At 38.7% G+C, this 14,668-nt stretch overlaps 1 protein-coding gene across 3 annotated transcripts in view; it reads right to left on the bottom strand.

The window, feature by feature from the left end:
* The window catches only part of inpp4b (inositol polyphosphate-4-phosphatase type II B), a 264,526-nt gene that overhangs the window by 89,576 nt on the left and 160,282 nt on the right, over window positions 1-14,668 (bottom strand). For all 3 annotated transcript variants that reach the window (XM_042425446.1, XM_042425454.1, XM_042425462.1), the window contains one exon: window positions 12,824-12,903. In XM_042425446.1, coding sequence (XP_042281380.1) covers window positions 12,824-12,903 — 80 coding nt within the window. The remainder of the gene's footprint in view (window positions 1-12,823; window positions 12,904-14,668) is intronic.

The raw sequence follows: 14,668 nt of genomic DNA, 5'->3' as shown, positions 1-14,668 counted from the left end.
GTTTGTTAGGTCTGTTTCCAGCTTTACTGACTTGCCTACATATGAATGATCAACAGTTACCTTTTCACAGTAACAATTTCCATGTTTATAAAGAAATAAAGAGAATTTCAAAGTGAGATAACTGCAGGACTGTAGAATTTTTTTCACAACACAATCTCAAGATGAAGCCCTTGCCTTCAAAGATAAAATTTAATGAGGAAAATTTCAATGGATGCGCCAATGAAAAGTTGACACCTGCTACTTCAAAATGAATAATCAGAGCTGCTTATTAGACTATGTTTATGTAAGGGTGTCTGAGTGCTTTAAAGTGCATAAAAAATATTTGCGTGTGTATGCTGTAAAGATTTCAGCTACTGTAGCGCCTATTTGTTTTTTGTTTGTTTTTGTTTTATTCTACTACCTACACAGATAGTAAATACACTTGTTCAGAAAATGCTAGTATCTCAAAACAAAATTAATATATTGAAAATGCCAAATAAATAAAAAAAAAACACTAACCAGCACATGTAGATTCTAAATAAAATGTGAAATGAGCATTTCACACCATAAAACAATATTGTTGGATGGACTAAAATAAGAGACAACTTTACACTTAGCTCCTTATCCTACTAGAGCAGAAAATGTTATGTTTCTTCTGAGGGCTGTGTCAGACAAAAGGCGTGTTATTACCTTAATCACAAGGGTTTATCCTCTGTACGGTAAACACTTTAGGACATGGCACTCTCATCTTGTCAGGTTAAACTCTATGTTTATCTTTACTGTCAGCCCCAAGTGTACTTAGAGAGGGGCTGTGTTCGGAATCGCATACTAATGTACTATTCATACTAAGTATGACGTCAAATTGAGTATGTAGTGCGTTCCAACTGCATAGTATGTGGATTTTGTGGACTTGAGAAATGCCCAGATGTACACTGTACTAGATTAGCAAGAATTTCTGAGTATGTGGCGTGAGCTTACTGGACATACTCAACTGCCCCAAAATGCATTGCGTCTCCTCAGACTGTGCAATGATGGAGATTTTGAGCCAGACTAAAAGCTGTTAACATGTCACTTTATTTAGTTTTAATATTTTTCAGGTGAGAAAAAAACCATTTAGATTCCAAATATGTGGCTTCTTTATCCAAATAACGGAAATTTTAATTGGAAATTTGCTGCAAAGTTTTTGGAGATGTGAAGAGCCATTGGCTGGGTGAGTCCAGCCGTCAGTCAGAGATGTGGTCACATGACTGTCTTGTATACTTCAGCGTGAACAGTCTGCTGGTAATGGCATACTTAATTGTTCATTTAGTAGGCAGTATGCAGTACAAACTGATTATGTAGTAAGCAGTACATTAGTATGAGATTTCGAACACAGTTTTATTTTTTGAGCTGAATGCTAACATTAGCATGCTAATGAGCTGAGTAGAATTAGTTTTTAGAAGTATCATATCAAAACCCACAAGAACACGAATCAACACATGAAGGGGAGATTTCAACCTTTAGCTGGCAAAAAAGAACTCACCGACATCATTAGGATTCAAATGACCAGAATACTGAATATCATCGTAATCCATCAACTTTAGATATTTCACTCTGGACCAAAGTAAAAATCATGTTTTCTAGATTAACTATATCAAGCAAGTCAATTTTATTTACAACCAAAAATCAAAAATCCCATATTTGCCTTAAATGACTTTACAATCTTTACAGTATACAACACTCTCTTTCCTCAGAACCTCAATGTTTATAGTGTTTTTATTAGACAGTTAACAGCAGAGAGTGGCAGAGAAAGCAAATTTCTCTGTAGAATTGAAGAGGAAGATTACTGGCTCACCAGGATATCCAAGATGTAGATCCACTTTATGGCCTTTTATTTCATTTTACAGTACATCTTCCAGCCCAAAGCACATTGTAGTCATGTGTTTAAGTGCTATAAAAACAGTTTTTACAGTCACACACAAACATGTCGGGGAGAGAATTGAAACAAAATATGTGCTGTGTGCAGACGGAGACCTAACCGTCTCATAACAACCGACCGTGTCTCAGGCTAACTCTCCCCAAGGGCTCCAAAGTCACTTTCAAAAACACGATAAGAAAGGTCAGCCGTAACGCTGCTATCAAAACTAGCTTTTCAAATCAGGTTATGGCAGGCAGCACAGAGTTCCTTCTCCTTCCTCCAGTAAATGAAAGGGATTTACTTTAAGAGCTGTGTTGATACAGGTCATTGGTATAGACAAGGCAGGTGGTTAGCATTCTGCACGGGCTTCCTCATAAGGTGTTAAAAAGACAGAGAGATCTGGCAAAGTGTTGTGTGTCTCACTGAAAAATCTAACTTTACATAAGTAGTGAGTGTTTACTGTAATATTAATATAATCACTGTAATTCTTCCTTTCCTGGACCTGAAAAGAGAAGTGCAAACAAGCCAAAACTTCAGGCAGGAAATATCTTTACTTTACTGTTTGAGTAGTTTATTCTCTCTCTTACATTCCCTCTCAAGTAAAAATATATAGTCTAAGTGTTTTTTACATAAATAAGACACAGTTCCATGGTGCAGTATACTATTACCAAACTCATGCAACCAGATAAATCTTTGACCTTGACTTGAAACGAAGGTAGTCTTAGTGCAAGTTTGAACTTCAAAGACACAGTCAGCGTTCATAACAAAAACATGAAGGCTTTTTAAAAGAGGATTTAGCCATACATCTCCAAGCCGTTGTGATGTGTGGGTGTGTGTTTCCACGCATGCCAATGTCTGAAAGAACAAATTAACACACTCAGTGACCATGACCTGAGTGACCATTTTTGTAAATGGGGGGTGAGCAAAATAATAGAAATGCACCCGAGCAGCATATCCCTGCAGTGCAGCCTAACACACAGTTTACTCCAAACAGTGTCAACATTATGAGTCAACATGAGCTTCTTGTTATGCTAATGGAAGAAACATGTCACAGTGGATATGCAGTATGCATGACTGGACAAACACACATCTAATAGATGAGAGTTATTCTTGTTTGTTGAGATGCTATGAACAGCAATAAGCAAGTGACTCTAGAGATTTCCCAAGGTTACTGGAATCAGACAACATAACAAACACAGCAACAAAGTGAGAATTAACCTGTTCTTAGAGGGTACACAAGCCTTTCAACCTGTTTCAACCTTAATGCAATTTATTATAAATTAACTGTTACAGTATGAAATGAAGGTTTTGTTGAAATGTGTTTAAAATCATACACAAATAGGCAAGATCTTATTTTAAAAATTGATTTAGGTCTGCCATCATCGAGGATGTTTCAATCCCTTGAATGTGTCTCGGAGGAGACAAGGAGACGAGGAGCAAGGCTCTCAGAGCTTAGGTGTACTGTACACGTTTTTTGCCTAATGGCAACACCCCTTCAATCAGAATCTGTTTAATAATTGGTTAGGTGAACTGAAGGGACAGTAAAAGGATGTTTTGGAAATAGCAATACTGTAATACTAATAACTTTAAAATGACTGAAATAAATATTTTACATTAGTTAAACTACCTGTGGATATAGGACTAACAGCATTAATCGTGGCTTTAAGTGATATTTATTCATGAAATAAAAACATTACATGTGTAGAATCATGGATGAATGATTTTAATTTAAATGTTTAATTGTCTATTTGTGTTATTTCTACCAGTCATATTCTGTGACAGCCTGATGACACAATAGAGCTGCAGTATAATAGGTACTGGAGCAGCAGCCATTATTTCTACACATTTGAATGTTTACTTTTACATTTTTGACAGCTGAGATGCTGTGTGCAATGGGTCTCCTCAGAATGATGCTGGAGTGAGTGAGGATGTCTCATTTGGTGAATAAAATTCCTCCGTCCTCACACCTCTCTCGGATCCCCTGCGGGACGAGATAAGATGAGAGGAAGAGACATGAGTGAGGGAAGCGAGGAGCCACATTAGCCAAATGGAAAGCACCCACAGATTCAGCTTTACCAACATCTCCTTGACTCTCCTGTTCTCGCTTTGTTGCAACTGTTGAGGTGGGACACATTACACAATCCTCATGACTACACCGAGTCTAGTGACATCACATAATTATCACCATAGTCCTACCCATCATAGATAGATATGGTAAATAGTAATAAATAAAAATGGAATAGAAATAAAAATCTTCAACCATCCAGAGAAAGGGAAAACTTAGGCCTTTAAAACAAAGCTACCTGGATGTAAACAATACAGGACCATAAAGCTTGCTTATAAAGGTACATCACACATGCACATTTAAAAAAAAGGGCAGTAGAAATACACTGGTCTCATGTACATTTTACTTGCCCTTCTGCAGGCATGACCATATGCTACATTACATAGGTCATGGCCTTATGTTCATATTTGTTCTTTACATGCTCTGTTGAACTTATCATGGGTAGGCAGTGATATCAAGCTCAACCCCATAGTGAGGAGGGACATTACAAAAAGATGAATCAAAGGCTACCAAATGAGAATATAATGCAACATCACTTGACAAATGATGATGTGTTTGTGTGAATTGTATGCCGGTATTTGTGGTTGTGTTTTCTGTAACTGATGCAATTGGTGCAATGTGCAATTTCTACCTAATATACAGTAAAGCTAGATTGTTCAATGTAGCCTCTAATTAACTAAGTTAAGTTGGAAACATAATTATTACAATACCTATTTTTTAGACTGGAGGGCATGCACCCAGAAATACAAACATTTGAATATTTAAAGCCAATTTTATGCCTATAAATGGACACTGCATTGCATTATTGAGGATGATATTAAACAGCAAGGGAGACAGGATATTATGCATGACCTCACCTTCTCTGGTGCACATATTGGAGTTGGAGCAAAAGGAAAGATTGTATTGCTCTGTGTAACATCGACCCAGCTGGGTGTTTGAATGATGGAACACCACAATTTAATCTCAGAGCAAAAACAGAGGATGGCATAAAAAAAAAAAAAAATACAAACAGAAACCTGTGAGACATGATTTTATACACCTACTCTAATCCCCTCTTCCTCCCTCCATTTTGTCCTCATTATCATCCTCTCATCACTTAGACAAGGACTTGGCATGAGCTGTGCCCCTAGCATGCCTCAGCACCACGTCGGGCCAGATTTATTAAATCTCTCTATTCCATCTTTGGCTCCTAACACCACATCTCATTTTCCATTTCTACGACCTGTATGTGTTATGTTGCAAAGATATGAGCTATAGGAAGAATGTGATGAATGATTGACCTGGACTAATAGATCTTAGCATGGCTCTGTTACTTGTTTAATATGGATGTTAGGTTAACAGCTCTATACTATGCTTGGGGTTATCCCTGATGTCCCTGCTCTGTTTCTTGGAATAGTAATTACTCATGGCAGGTAATTAAAGCAGCTTGTCAATGCAATATTTCCTTTAAATTTTTCTTTCAGAGTTGCATTTTGATGGCATGGTGCAGCATTGGCCGAGTTAGTTATTTTCATATTCTGCCCATGAGCCCTAATGCCTGGGGGATCTCACAGATCATGCAGAAGAACTGTGCGGAAAGGAAACATTTTTAGTGTTGAAGGAGGAAAAATAAGGAGACCATATGTGCATTTATTTCAGCCCAAATGAGTACCGTTTCTCCCTCTTTTACATACATATGTGGTGTGTCTGGTTGTGTGTGTGTTAGTATTACCATATTGTATATGCAGCATCTCTGAGTGTGCATGCACATATTGAATGTGAATACATGTGTGCATGGTTATCCTTGTGTGTGTGTGTTTTTGTGCATGCAAGGTGATGTGAGTGTAAACCCATTTCACCTGCATTAAATGCATTTTATTCGATGATTCCTCTCTCACATGCACACGTACACAAACACACACACATACATTTGTATCCAACAGTCCCCTCCATGTGCAAACTACAGATAAAACATTTCCTACCAGCCATACACTCAAATGCTGTGGCCTTAAGTGTCCTTTAGTCTCCCCTAAGTGTTTCAGTACACATGTTCCTCTATTCACTGCTCCACTGATAAAGCAAAGACACCATAAATAAAGACATTTATATGTTTAATAATTATCCTCCTTATTTCATTAATTTTCAAGTTTTACTGACTCTTAAAATGAGCAGCTAATGACTACACAATGAAAAACAGCGACATGTGTGTGAATCTGTGTGACTATCACAAGGGAGGGAAGAAGAATCACTCTGACGGATAGTGTAATTAGCAAGACTGCTTTATATTTGGCGCACATGCAGACATGTACACACAAAAGTTGCTGTTTAAGTACTGTCTGGTATTTTGTGCCATGCCATTTACAATAAGGAGATAATTAATTTGGAGTTCCCCTGGGGCTCCCCAACCAAATACACACACTATCTTGTTTTTGTGACTTAGGGGGACACTGTATTGAGTTAACCATAAAGGGGACATGTTATGCTTTTTGTGGTTGTCTGTAATTTATACTGTTATGATGTCAGATAGCTATGTTAAACATGGTCAAAGTTCAAAAACTTGAGGTTAACGTATGTAGAGACGCTCCCTGCAAGTCAAAATCCAAGGCTTCAACCTGCCCTGATTGCTTCATTTGCAACATTTTTTTCGAACTTGCCTGCATTCCCATAAATGGCCATCCGCTCTGTAGCCTTTTTTGCTAAGGTTTTTCCTTGTGTTGTTTGCATCGTCCACTCTAATATTTTGGATCGGATTTCAGTCTGTCAAGCGGCAGCTTCCAAGAGCTGGCCAATCACAACAGAGTGGGTTCCTCGGGAGGGGGGCCCTTAATGAGCTAAAACAGACATAGGCTTAATTGAGGGGCTGTGCAAAGGGTCAGTATGAATTAAATAAGCATATTTGAACCCTAAATCATGCAAATATATTCCAGTGGAGCCTCAGATTAAAAATATAGACTTGTAAATGTGCATAATATGTCCCCTTTAATCATAGGATCTACATGGCTAAACGTAACCCTTACCCTAATCTTAATATTACCCTAATCCCTAACCAAAACCTTAAAATTGAATAGTTTACTTTGTGGGGACCAGCTTTTTGTCCACAAATGGGAGGGAGTCCCCACAATTTGACTGTAGGAACAGATTTATGTCCCCACAGGAAGATTAATAGACACACACACACACACACGCACATTTTTCTCCAGTACTGGATCAGAGAGCTGATCTTTAGGCTTTTAGGTCAGACTTAGATAAAATCAGTCACAGGGGATACAGTATAAGGGAGAATTGGCTGTCGGAGGATGTGTGAGAATTGGGACAGGGTGATAGTGAGGGCTCTGGGGTGGTAAAATGGTATTATCATGATAGCAGGCTAAACTGTTACTGGTGGGACAGTAAAGAGAGGCTCTATCCAATGGGAATGGATGAATAAGCCATGAAGCCAGGCAGCAGAGGCAGTGGTCTGTGATAATGTAGCCTTGCCATGGTAAATCTCTGATGCACACACATGTGCACACAGAAACACACGCACACTAACACAAGCATACAAATTCATATCAAAATCAAATCTCAAACTGTGCTGTAGAACTGGGTCATAGAGTGCCTCTCCTACTGAGTGTATAAAGTTTTAGAGATAACAAGAAGAGCAAAAGGGAACTACAGTGAGAGATACTGAGAGGGCAAGAGAATGAGCACGAGGGACAAAGTAAATCTGGGGTGAAATAACAATATAGAAATTGTTAGAATGGAGACCATGCACAATGTAGCTTATGCTATACATTCTTTATGTACTGTACACTTCTGTATACACTGTATGTAAATTTCCACATTACCTGTGTCCCATTTAGACGGCACTATTCACTTGCTGCGGTGGGGTAGAGGAGGCTCACCTCCCTTTTGGAGATAATAATCTTTCCTCCCATGTGTATACATAACATGCATTATTGAGAGACCTCTGCAGCACTGACATCTTTGCAGCTGCTGTAGCACACTGGTTGTGTTGCTCGTCCCCGGTCCCCATTAAAACCATGCTAGATTTAGAATGTGCGTGCCTACAAAGCTCTACAGTATACTGGTGGGAGAACCAGGTACAACCCCTCTGAAGTTATCTAGCAAAAAGAAATGTCTGCAGAGCTTGCAGAGAGGCAGGATAAACACTTGCAAGTCTGTACAAATGGATTTCTCACTTGAGTTTGAAAATAAAAACGCAACAAAATCGAGAACAAATGACATTTCATGAATAAACCACAGGTAAAAAGCAAACCATTTATATCATGTGTTACATTACTAAAATACTTACATTCCATCCCTAAGTCAGCATGACACTACAGTAAAAACTACAGATTACACACTATATGCATCTATGCTTGCAACCAGCAGACAATTAAGACCCCTATTATGATAGTGACTACCTATTGCATTGTAAACATACACTTGTGACTTAGGATGTGCTACTATATATGAGGCATTACTAAACCAAGATCTGGGAACATTTCTAAGGTACAGTAGCTGATTCATCCTGTGTGAGTAATGGCCACAAGGGAATCAGGCAAGGCATCCAAGTCTATATAACACATAAGAGGAGATTTACTACAGGCTCTGTGCAGGTACCAAGGCAAAAGCATAACCCCAATCAGGAGAACGCTGAGGACATACTGCTATGATGCAAGCGTATTTTCAATACTCAAATGCACACACATGCAGTGTGTATGTACATACAGAAACAAACATGTCCCCAGTATCATGCTGCATATCTAAAACTGAAATAACCTCAGATGACACAGTTTTAAACTTCATTTAGGTTCAGTCATTGAACCCATTGAATCTATCTACAGTAATGTCTGTTTACATGACTTCAGAATTGAGTGTGCAAATGATGTGATTAAGCTCTCTTCAGCTTCCAGCTTTTGTATTTTGTGTAGCATTGTGTATTAAAATCTTTATTAACACATCCAAAGAGGCTACAACCTTTGCATTAGACATTCAGCATGTGGTTTTTGTTTTTTTAGGACATGTTCTGCAGGTGAATTACAAAGTGAAAATCAGACCCCTGGTAAACATGAGCTGACTTTATGTGCTGACCAAACAAATCATCAATAATTCTAAAATCATCAATGAAAAGCAACTCAATTCTCCAACTAGCCTTTTCTGGTCTTGTAAGTTTATATCGAGTGTGTTGCGTAGGCATGTGTGCCTGCGATGCTTCTGTTTGTATGCTGGTGGGTATGAGCACAGTGTGAGAGCCGCATGAGGGTAATCTCATCATCACTTCAATGGCTTCTGGTGCCCACAAAAGAGAAAGATCTTCACAAGGGCTGAGTCTATGTAACTCCCATTCATTCAACACGACACTGTCAGGAACCTTCAAAAAAGTGACCCAAATCAAACTGGTCGTGCCTCACAGGAAACAAAAACAATTCGTGACAAACATCCTAACCAGCCACACATGAAAGTGAGCGTGAGACTTGGGAGAGGAGCTGAAATGCAGAGAAAATTCATTGGAATAAGGAATGAGCTTTGAGGTGGACAGCCCTGTAGCATGTGAGTGAACTTTACAGAAGGGCCAAAGCAAAAGCAAAAGTCACATACACACACTGACGCTGGTCAAATACCAATTTCCTCTCTACATATTCTCAGCACCAATGTAAACCTAGAGCTTATGAAGAGAACTTGGTCAAAGTCATATTGGTTTTGAGATTCACTGAAGGGAATCAATCCTTGGCTCATGGAGATAAAGTAGTCCTACTTTCCTTCTGCTGAGCGAAGTCAACTCAAATTAACTTACTTTCTGCAACGACCGACTGAGTGGGGATTAGAACACTGTATTAAAATGAAGCATCTGTTCCTTAACGGGCAGAGTGAATTGCGCTCCTGTCCATGTCAGTGCCGCAGCATCTGAGCTGCTTGGCCGGCAGAACTAATTTGAACTGTGAATCATAGGCTCATCCACAGGTCAAACAGCCCAGAATGAATCATACGTGCTCATGAAAAGCTGCTCATCTTTGAAATGTTTTTTCACTGGATGAACCAACAAGCAAACAGCATATCAAATCAAGACAGTTTCCTCTGTGTGTCTGTAAGTGTTAAACATGCATCACTGACTGTCATTGTACACACACTTTCTCGCTCCAACACCACACCAGCAACAACTCTTCAGGCTGTAATAACTTTTGTGTGTTTGTGCAGAGAAGATTTTAAATATGGTACCTGTCACTATTTGTCATAGTTCAGGTTCCTTCAATTGAATTGTTAAACCACTTTAAAAGAACAAGAATCTATCTGTATATAATCTTTCATTGTCAAATAGCATTATCTCATCTCATTGTACTACAAAGTAATGTAATATGCTGTTTTGGTGTACCTACTTTATGTAAAAGCATTGAAATCAACATTATTTGTGTGGTAGAAATACATTTTTTTTCTACTTTATTTCCTGATCCCTACTTTGGGTTCCATAAACAATGCATATGAACATTTAGCATTTAGTATGTGCAGGTGGAGAGAGCTACAGTTGCTGTTACCATGCTGAAGATAGCATGGTGACAGCAACCTCTGAATACTGAGCAAAGGGATGGTATTTTCGAGAACAGAATTTTTTCAGTTATTAAAAAGTGTTGTGGCAGCACCGTACTGTAAGTGTTGTGGGAAGACTTCAAGTTATGCTCGGGAATAAAACATACACTACAACACCACAAAATGAGCCAGAAACACAACAGCGTGGTGTGAATACAGGGGAGTAAAATGACAATGCTGTGCTGCAGAACAGCAAGAACAACACCTGCACAAAACTGTGCATGCACACACACACACACACACGAGGGGCCGTAATCTCTATTCTCATTGCAGCTCATACAGTCAATCGTGCAAGATACAATTATGCCCAGTGACCAGGGATCACCTACAGGAAATGAAAAGCATAACAAAAGAGAGTTGAAAAGAAGAAAAATAGAGAGAGGATTGCCAAAGGGGAATATTTTCAGACACACTATGGATGTGAGGGAAAAGGAAATTCAGTTTGACAATACAATCGGGAGACGCAGACAATTTCATCTTAACAGTTTACAGGTGGAGGAAAGACATCCTGTCCACTGAAATACATGCAGTACTTGCTTAAAAAGCCATGAGGCACTGTGCATATTTAACTTTATTGCGACTGCAAGCCTTCAAAAGAAAGTCTGTGCCGGATGAGCTAGAGCCACAGACATGAACAGGTTTGGAAGTACAGACCAAAGCAAGACCAAATGCTGTACACGTGTTGGTATTATCGCAAACACACATGATAGCAAATGTACATACGCAACACTAAATAGTACATATTTCATTTACACAACAGCCAGTGGTATAACAGGTTGCCATGGTAACCTTTCTGACCTTCACTTCACAGCCTAGTGCGATTAATGTGTCCAGAACAAAACTATCCTTTTGAGTAACAACAACATCTTGTCTTTTGTCATAACTGGCCACATACCTCTTCCTGAATCAGTGAGTTCCATTCTTATCAGTATACTATAATGACAATAATAGTACACTACAATACGGCCTGAGCATAGTGACTCTGTTCAAAGCAGGATTTCTGTCTATTCAGAAAGCCAATTAATACTAGGTAAGATAAAACAAAATAAACAAAACAGTGGGAACTGACTCAGTGGAGCCAACACTCTGATGTTATCAGTACATACATATATGACAACATACTAGATGGTGAAATATGTGGTGGTGCTGAGTAAAACTTTACTGAGTAATACTTTGTAGTCTCTGTTGGCCGGTGAATAGCAGCAGTGGCAATAGTGATTAGCGACTGCAAGCAGTTAGAGGCAGTAAAAGCTTAAACCCAATTACAAAGAGGTTAAGGTGAGGTAGTTGGTGTTTCCAATGCAGTGGCAGCCCCTCACTAGCAAAAACTTAGCAGCAATAGTAGCATTTAGATGAAAGACGACACCTCAGTTGTTGTTTTTTTATTGGTTATACATAAAACTATTTTTTTTTTAAATGATTTATTCCTGCCTGAACCTTTACTATTACAGTAGCTTAATTCACAGTGAAATACAACATAGTCCATTTACGCACAACACAACAGGCCGGAGCTTCCCTCTTTCTATGAAGCAATGCAAGTATTGAAACAATTAGCAGACACACATTATCAAAAAATGGAAGAATTACACTTAGTGAGAGGACTGATTTTTGCTCACCTCTATTGCTGTGTGTAAAAATATTAAACCTACCAGGAACATACCATTTCATTCCTTATAAGAGGAACATACTATTTATCATGTTCAGGGGGACAGCTTATCTGTTGTTTGTGACATGTCAATGCATCGTCCAAAAAGAAAATACTCAATCATCTTCATGCCAGAATTACTGATTATATCATGATGATTTGGGATGGGACAAAAATCTTACCTTAGATTGAATAACTAAAAACAAAGGTCTTGACCTTTATATAACAGGATTGCACACAGGCCAAAACATTAAAAAAAGTTTTTTTTTAAATATATTTACTCTATGATGGTAATATTAAAATATCCTTGAAAAATAAGATATTACTGGCCCACCTCTAAAAGACGACACAGGTATTCCTTTTTGTTCTATTTATTTATTAATTTCTCAGAAAATACATTTATTCCCACCCCTATTTACCACAAAAAAATCCAAACAGTACTGTATTCCCACATGCTAACATAACATCCCAGAAACAAACAAACCTGGCAGCTACTGCAACAATCCTAAAGGTGCTGTTGCAACATCTGTAGGTAGGTTTGTTTTCCCCAACTCATATCAGTTTGATGTTTAAGTTGGACCATAAGTTCTTGTGTGACTAGATATAATCTTTTGACTGTAAAGTCTGACTTTTATTAGTGTAGAGGAGCACAGAGAGCAATGAACACAATATAACAGAAACATGGCCTTACCTCAGACTCAAGGTCAGTCGTTCATCTTTAGCCCTAAGCAGGTCGCCTACTGAAAATGTGGCACTGCCCAGGAAGCTGCTCTGTAGAAGAAAACAGAGAAAAAAAAAGCCAGTTAACACGGGGCAAAGTGTTTCAGCAGCACACAAACAGTTAAAAAAACAAAAGAACAATCAAAAAAGACTATGAACAACTCTTTTCTTCTTTTGATAGTACCATAGAGGTGTCAGAAACAGGTGCCAGACATAATGTGTCAGAAATCACTTTGAACCCTGTGATCTAACAAAGCAGAAACATTCTCTTGGCTGTGTGTGATCAGGTTGACACAAGGCACAGGGGTGTACAATCCACTCTCCATTTTTGTCTCTCTTTCACCTTCTTTCCCCCCTTTCTCGCTTCTCTGACAACATGTGTTTGCTGCAGGCATGATGTGAACAGGGGGTGTCAGCGCACGAGAACTGGGTCATGGAGAGAGAGGTAGGGAATGAGCCCATCAATAACGAAGAGAGATGATCCACATTCATAGAAAACACACACACACACACACACACACACACACACACACACACACACGAACTCCCTCAATGGCATGCCCAGATGCACGCACATCCACACATACGCACATAATAAACTCTTGTACCTGCAAGAAACACCATCAACATACTAGCTTTAGCTGCAGGAGGGGTGGGGTAAGGCCGTGCCAAGGACACAGGCTGCTCTCAAAGCTAAAACACAGAGTAGGTGATTAACAACAGGTACAAAGGTGATTCCACATATTTCATCATACTGGGAGAAAAACAGATCTTAATTAAAGTATCTGCATCCTGTTCACGCAATCTTCAGTGAGAAACTGAGATGCTACAGTATCGTTTCTATCCTTTTCATCAACAAAACTTGAGTGTTTTTCTTATTCCTGGGCTTTCACAATTGTGCCGTTAATGGTTCTTCGAACACTGAAGTGACAATACGAAACAAGACAATTTGTGTCTTGCCTCCGTCTGCTCCTTAAGATAGCTGTCAAAGGCTTTACCTTGCCTCTGAAGATGAAAACTGGATTGTGTCTGTTTTTGTAATGAATGCAAATTAGTTTCAGGCTCAAGCAACACCAGAAGGCTTCCACACACTCCTTGGATTCTGCAAATAGTGCTGCAACTAACAACAGATTTCATTATTGATTAATCTGCTGATATTTTTTTTGATCAATCAATTAATCGTTTGGTCTATAAAACATCAGGAAACAGCTAAAAATCCCTATCACATTTCCCTAGAGCCCAAAGTTATGTCATCAAATGCCTTGTTTCTTTTGACCAGTGCAAAACGATATTCAATTTACTATAAGACATGGAAAAGCGATAAATTCTCACATTGAAGAACCCAGAACCATCAAATGTTTGGCATTTCTACTTACTTAAATTATTAATGTATTATAATGATAGGAGCAGACTAATTTTCTGTTGATTGACAAAACAGCTCTAAATTTTCTCCACAAAATAAAGAACAGAGCACAGATAAAGTCAGCTGCTGACATACTATAACAAGACTAAGAATAAGCCATGCTAGCAACTCTGTGAGGCTGAACTTAGGCACCGTGGTGTTTTGAACAAAATGTTAACGTCAGCATGCTAACATGCTCACAATGACAATGCTAACATGCTGATGTTTAGCGGGTATAGTGTTTATCATGTCCAAAGAAAAATATAACCTAGGATGATGGGAATGTCATTAGTTTTACAGGTATTCGGCTGTAAAGCACACTATTGGACCATTAATAATTGTGACGTGATGGGGGCGAAAAGTCAGGTGATCGCCAAAATGATTACAATTCATCCTGAGTGAGACACGAATGTG

This window comes from Thunnus maccoyii, chromosome 2 (genome assembly GCF_910596095.1).
Source record: "Thunnus maccoyii chromosome 2, fThuMac1.1, whole genome shotgun sequence".
Classification (NCBI taxonomy): Eukaryota; Metazoa; Chordata; class Actinopteri; order Scombriformes; family Scombridae; genus Thunnus; species Thunnus maccoyii.
The sequence above is the reverse complement of the archived record's forward strand: the minus strand, read 5'-3'. Positions and strand labels throughout refer to the sequence as shown.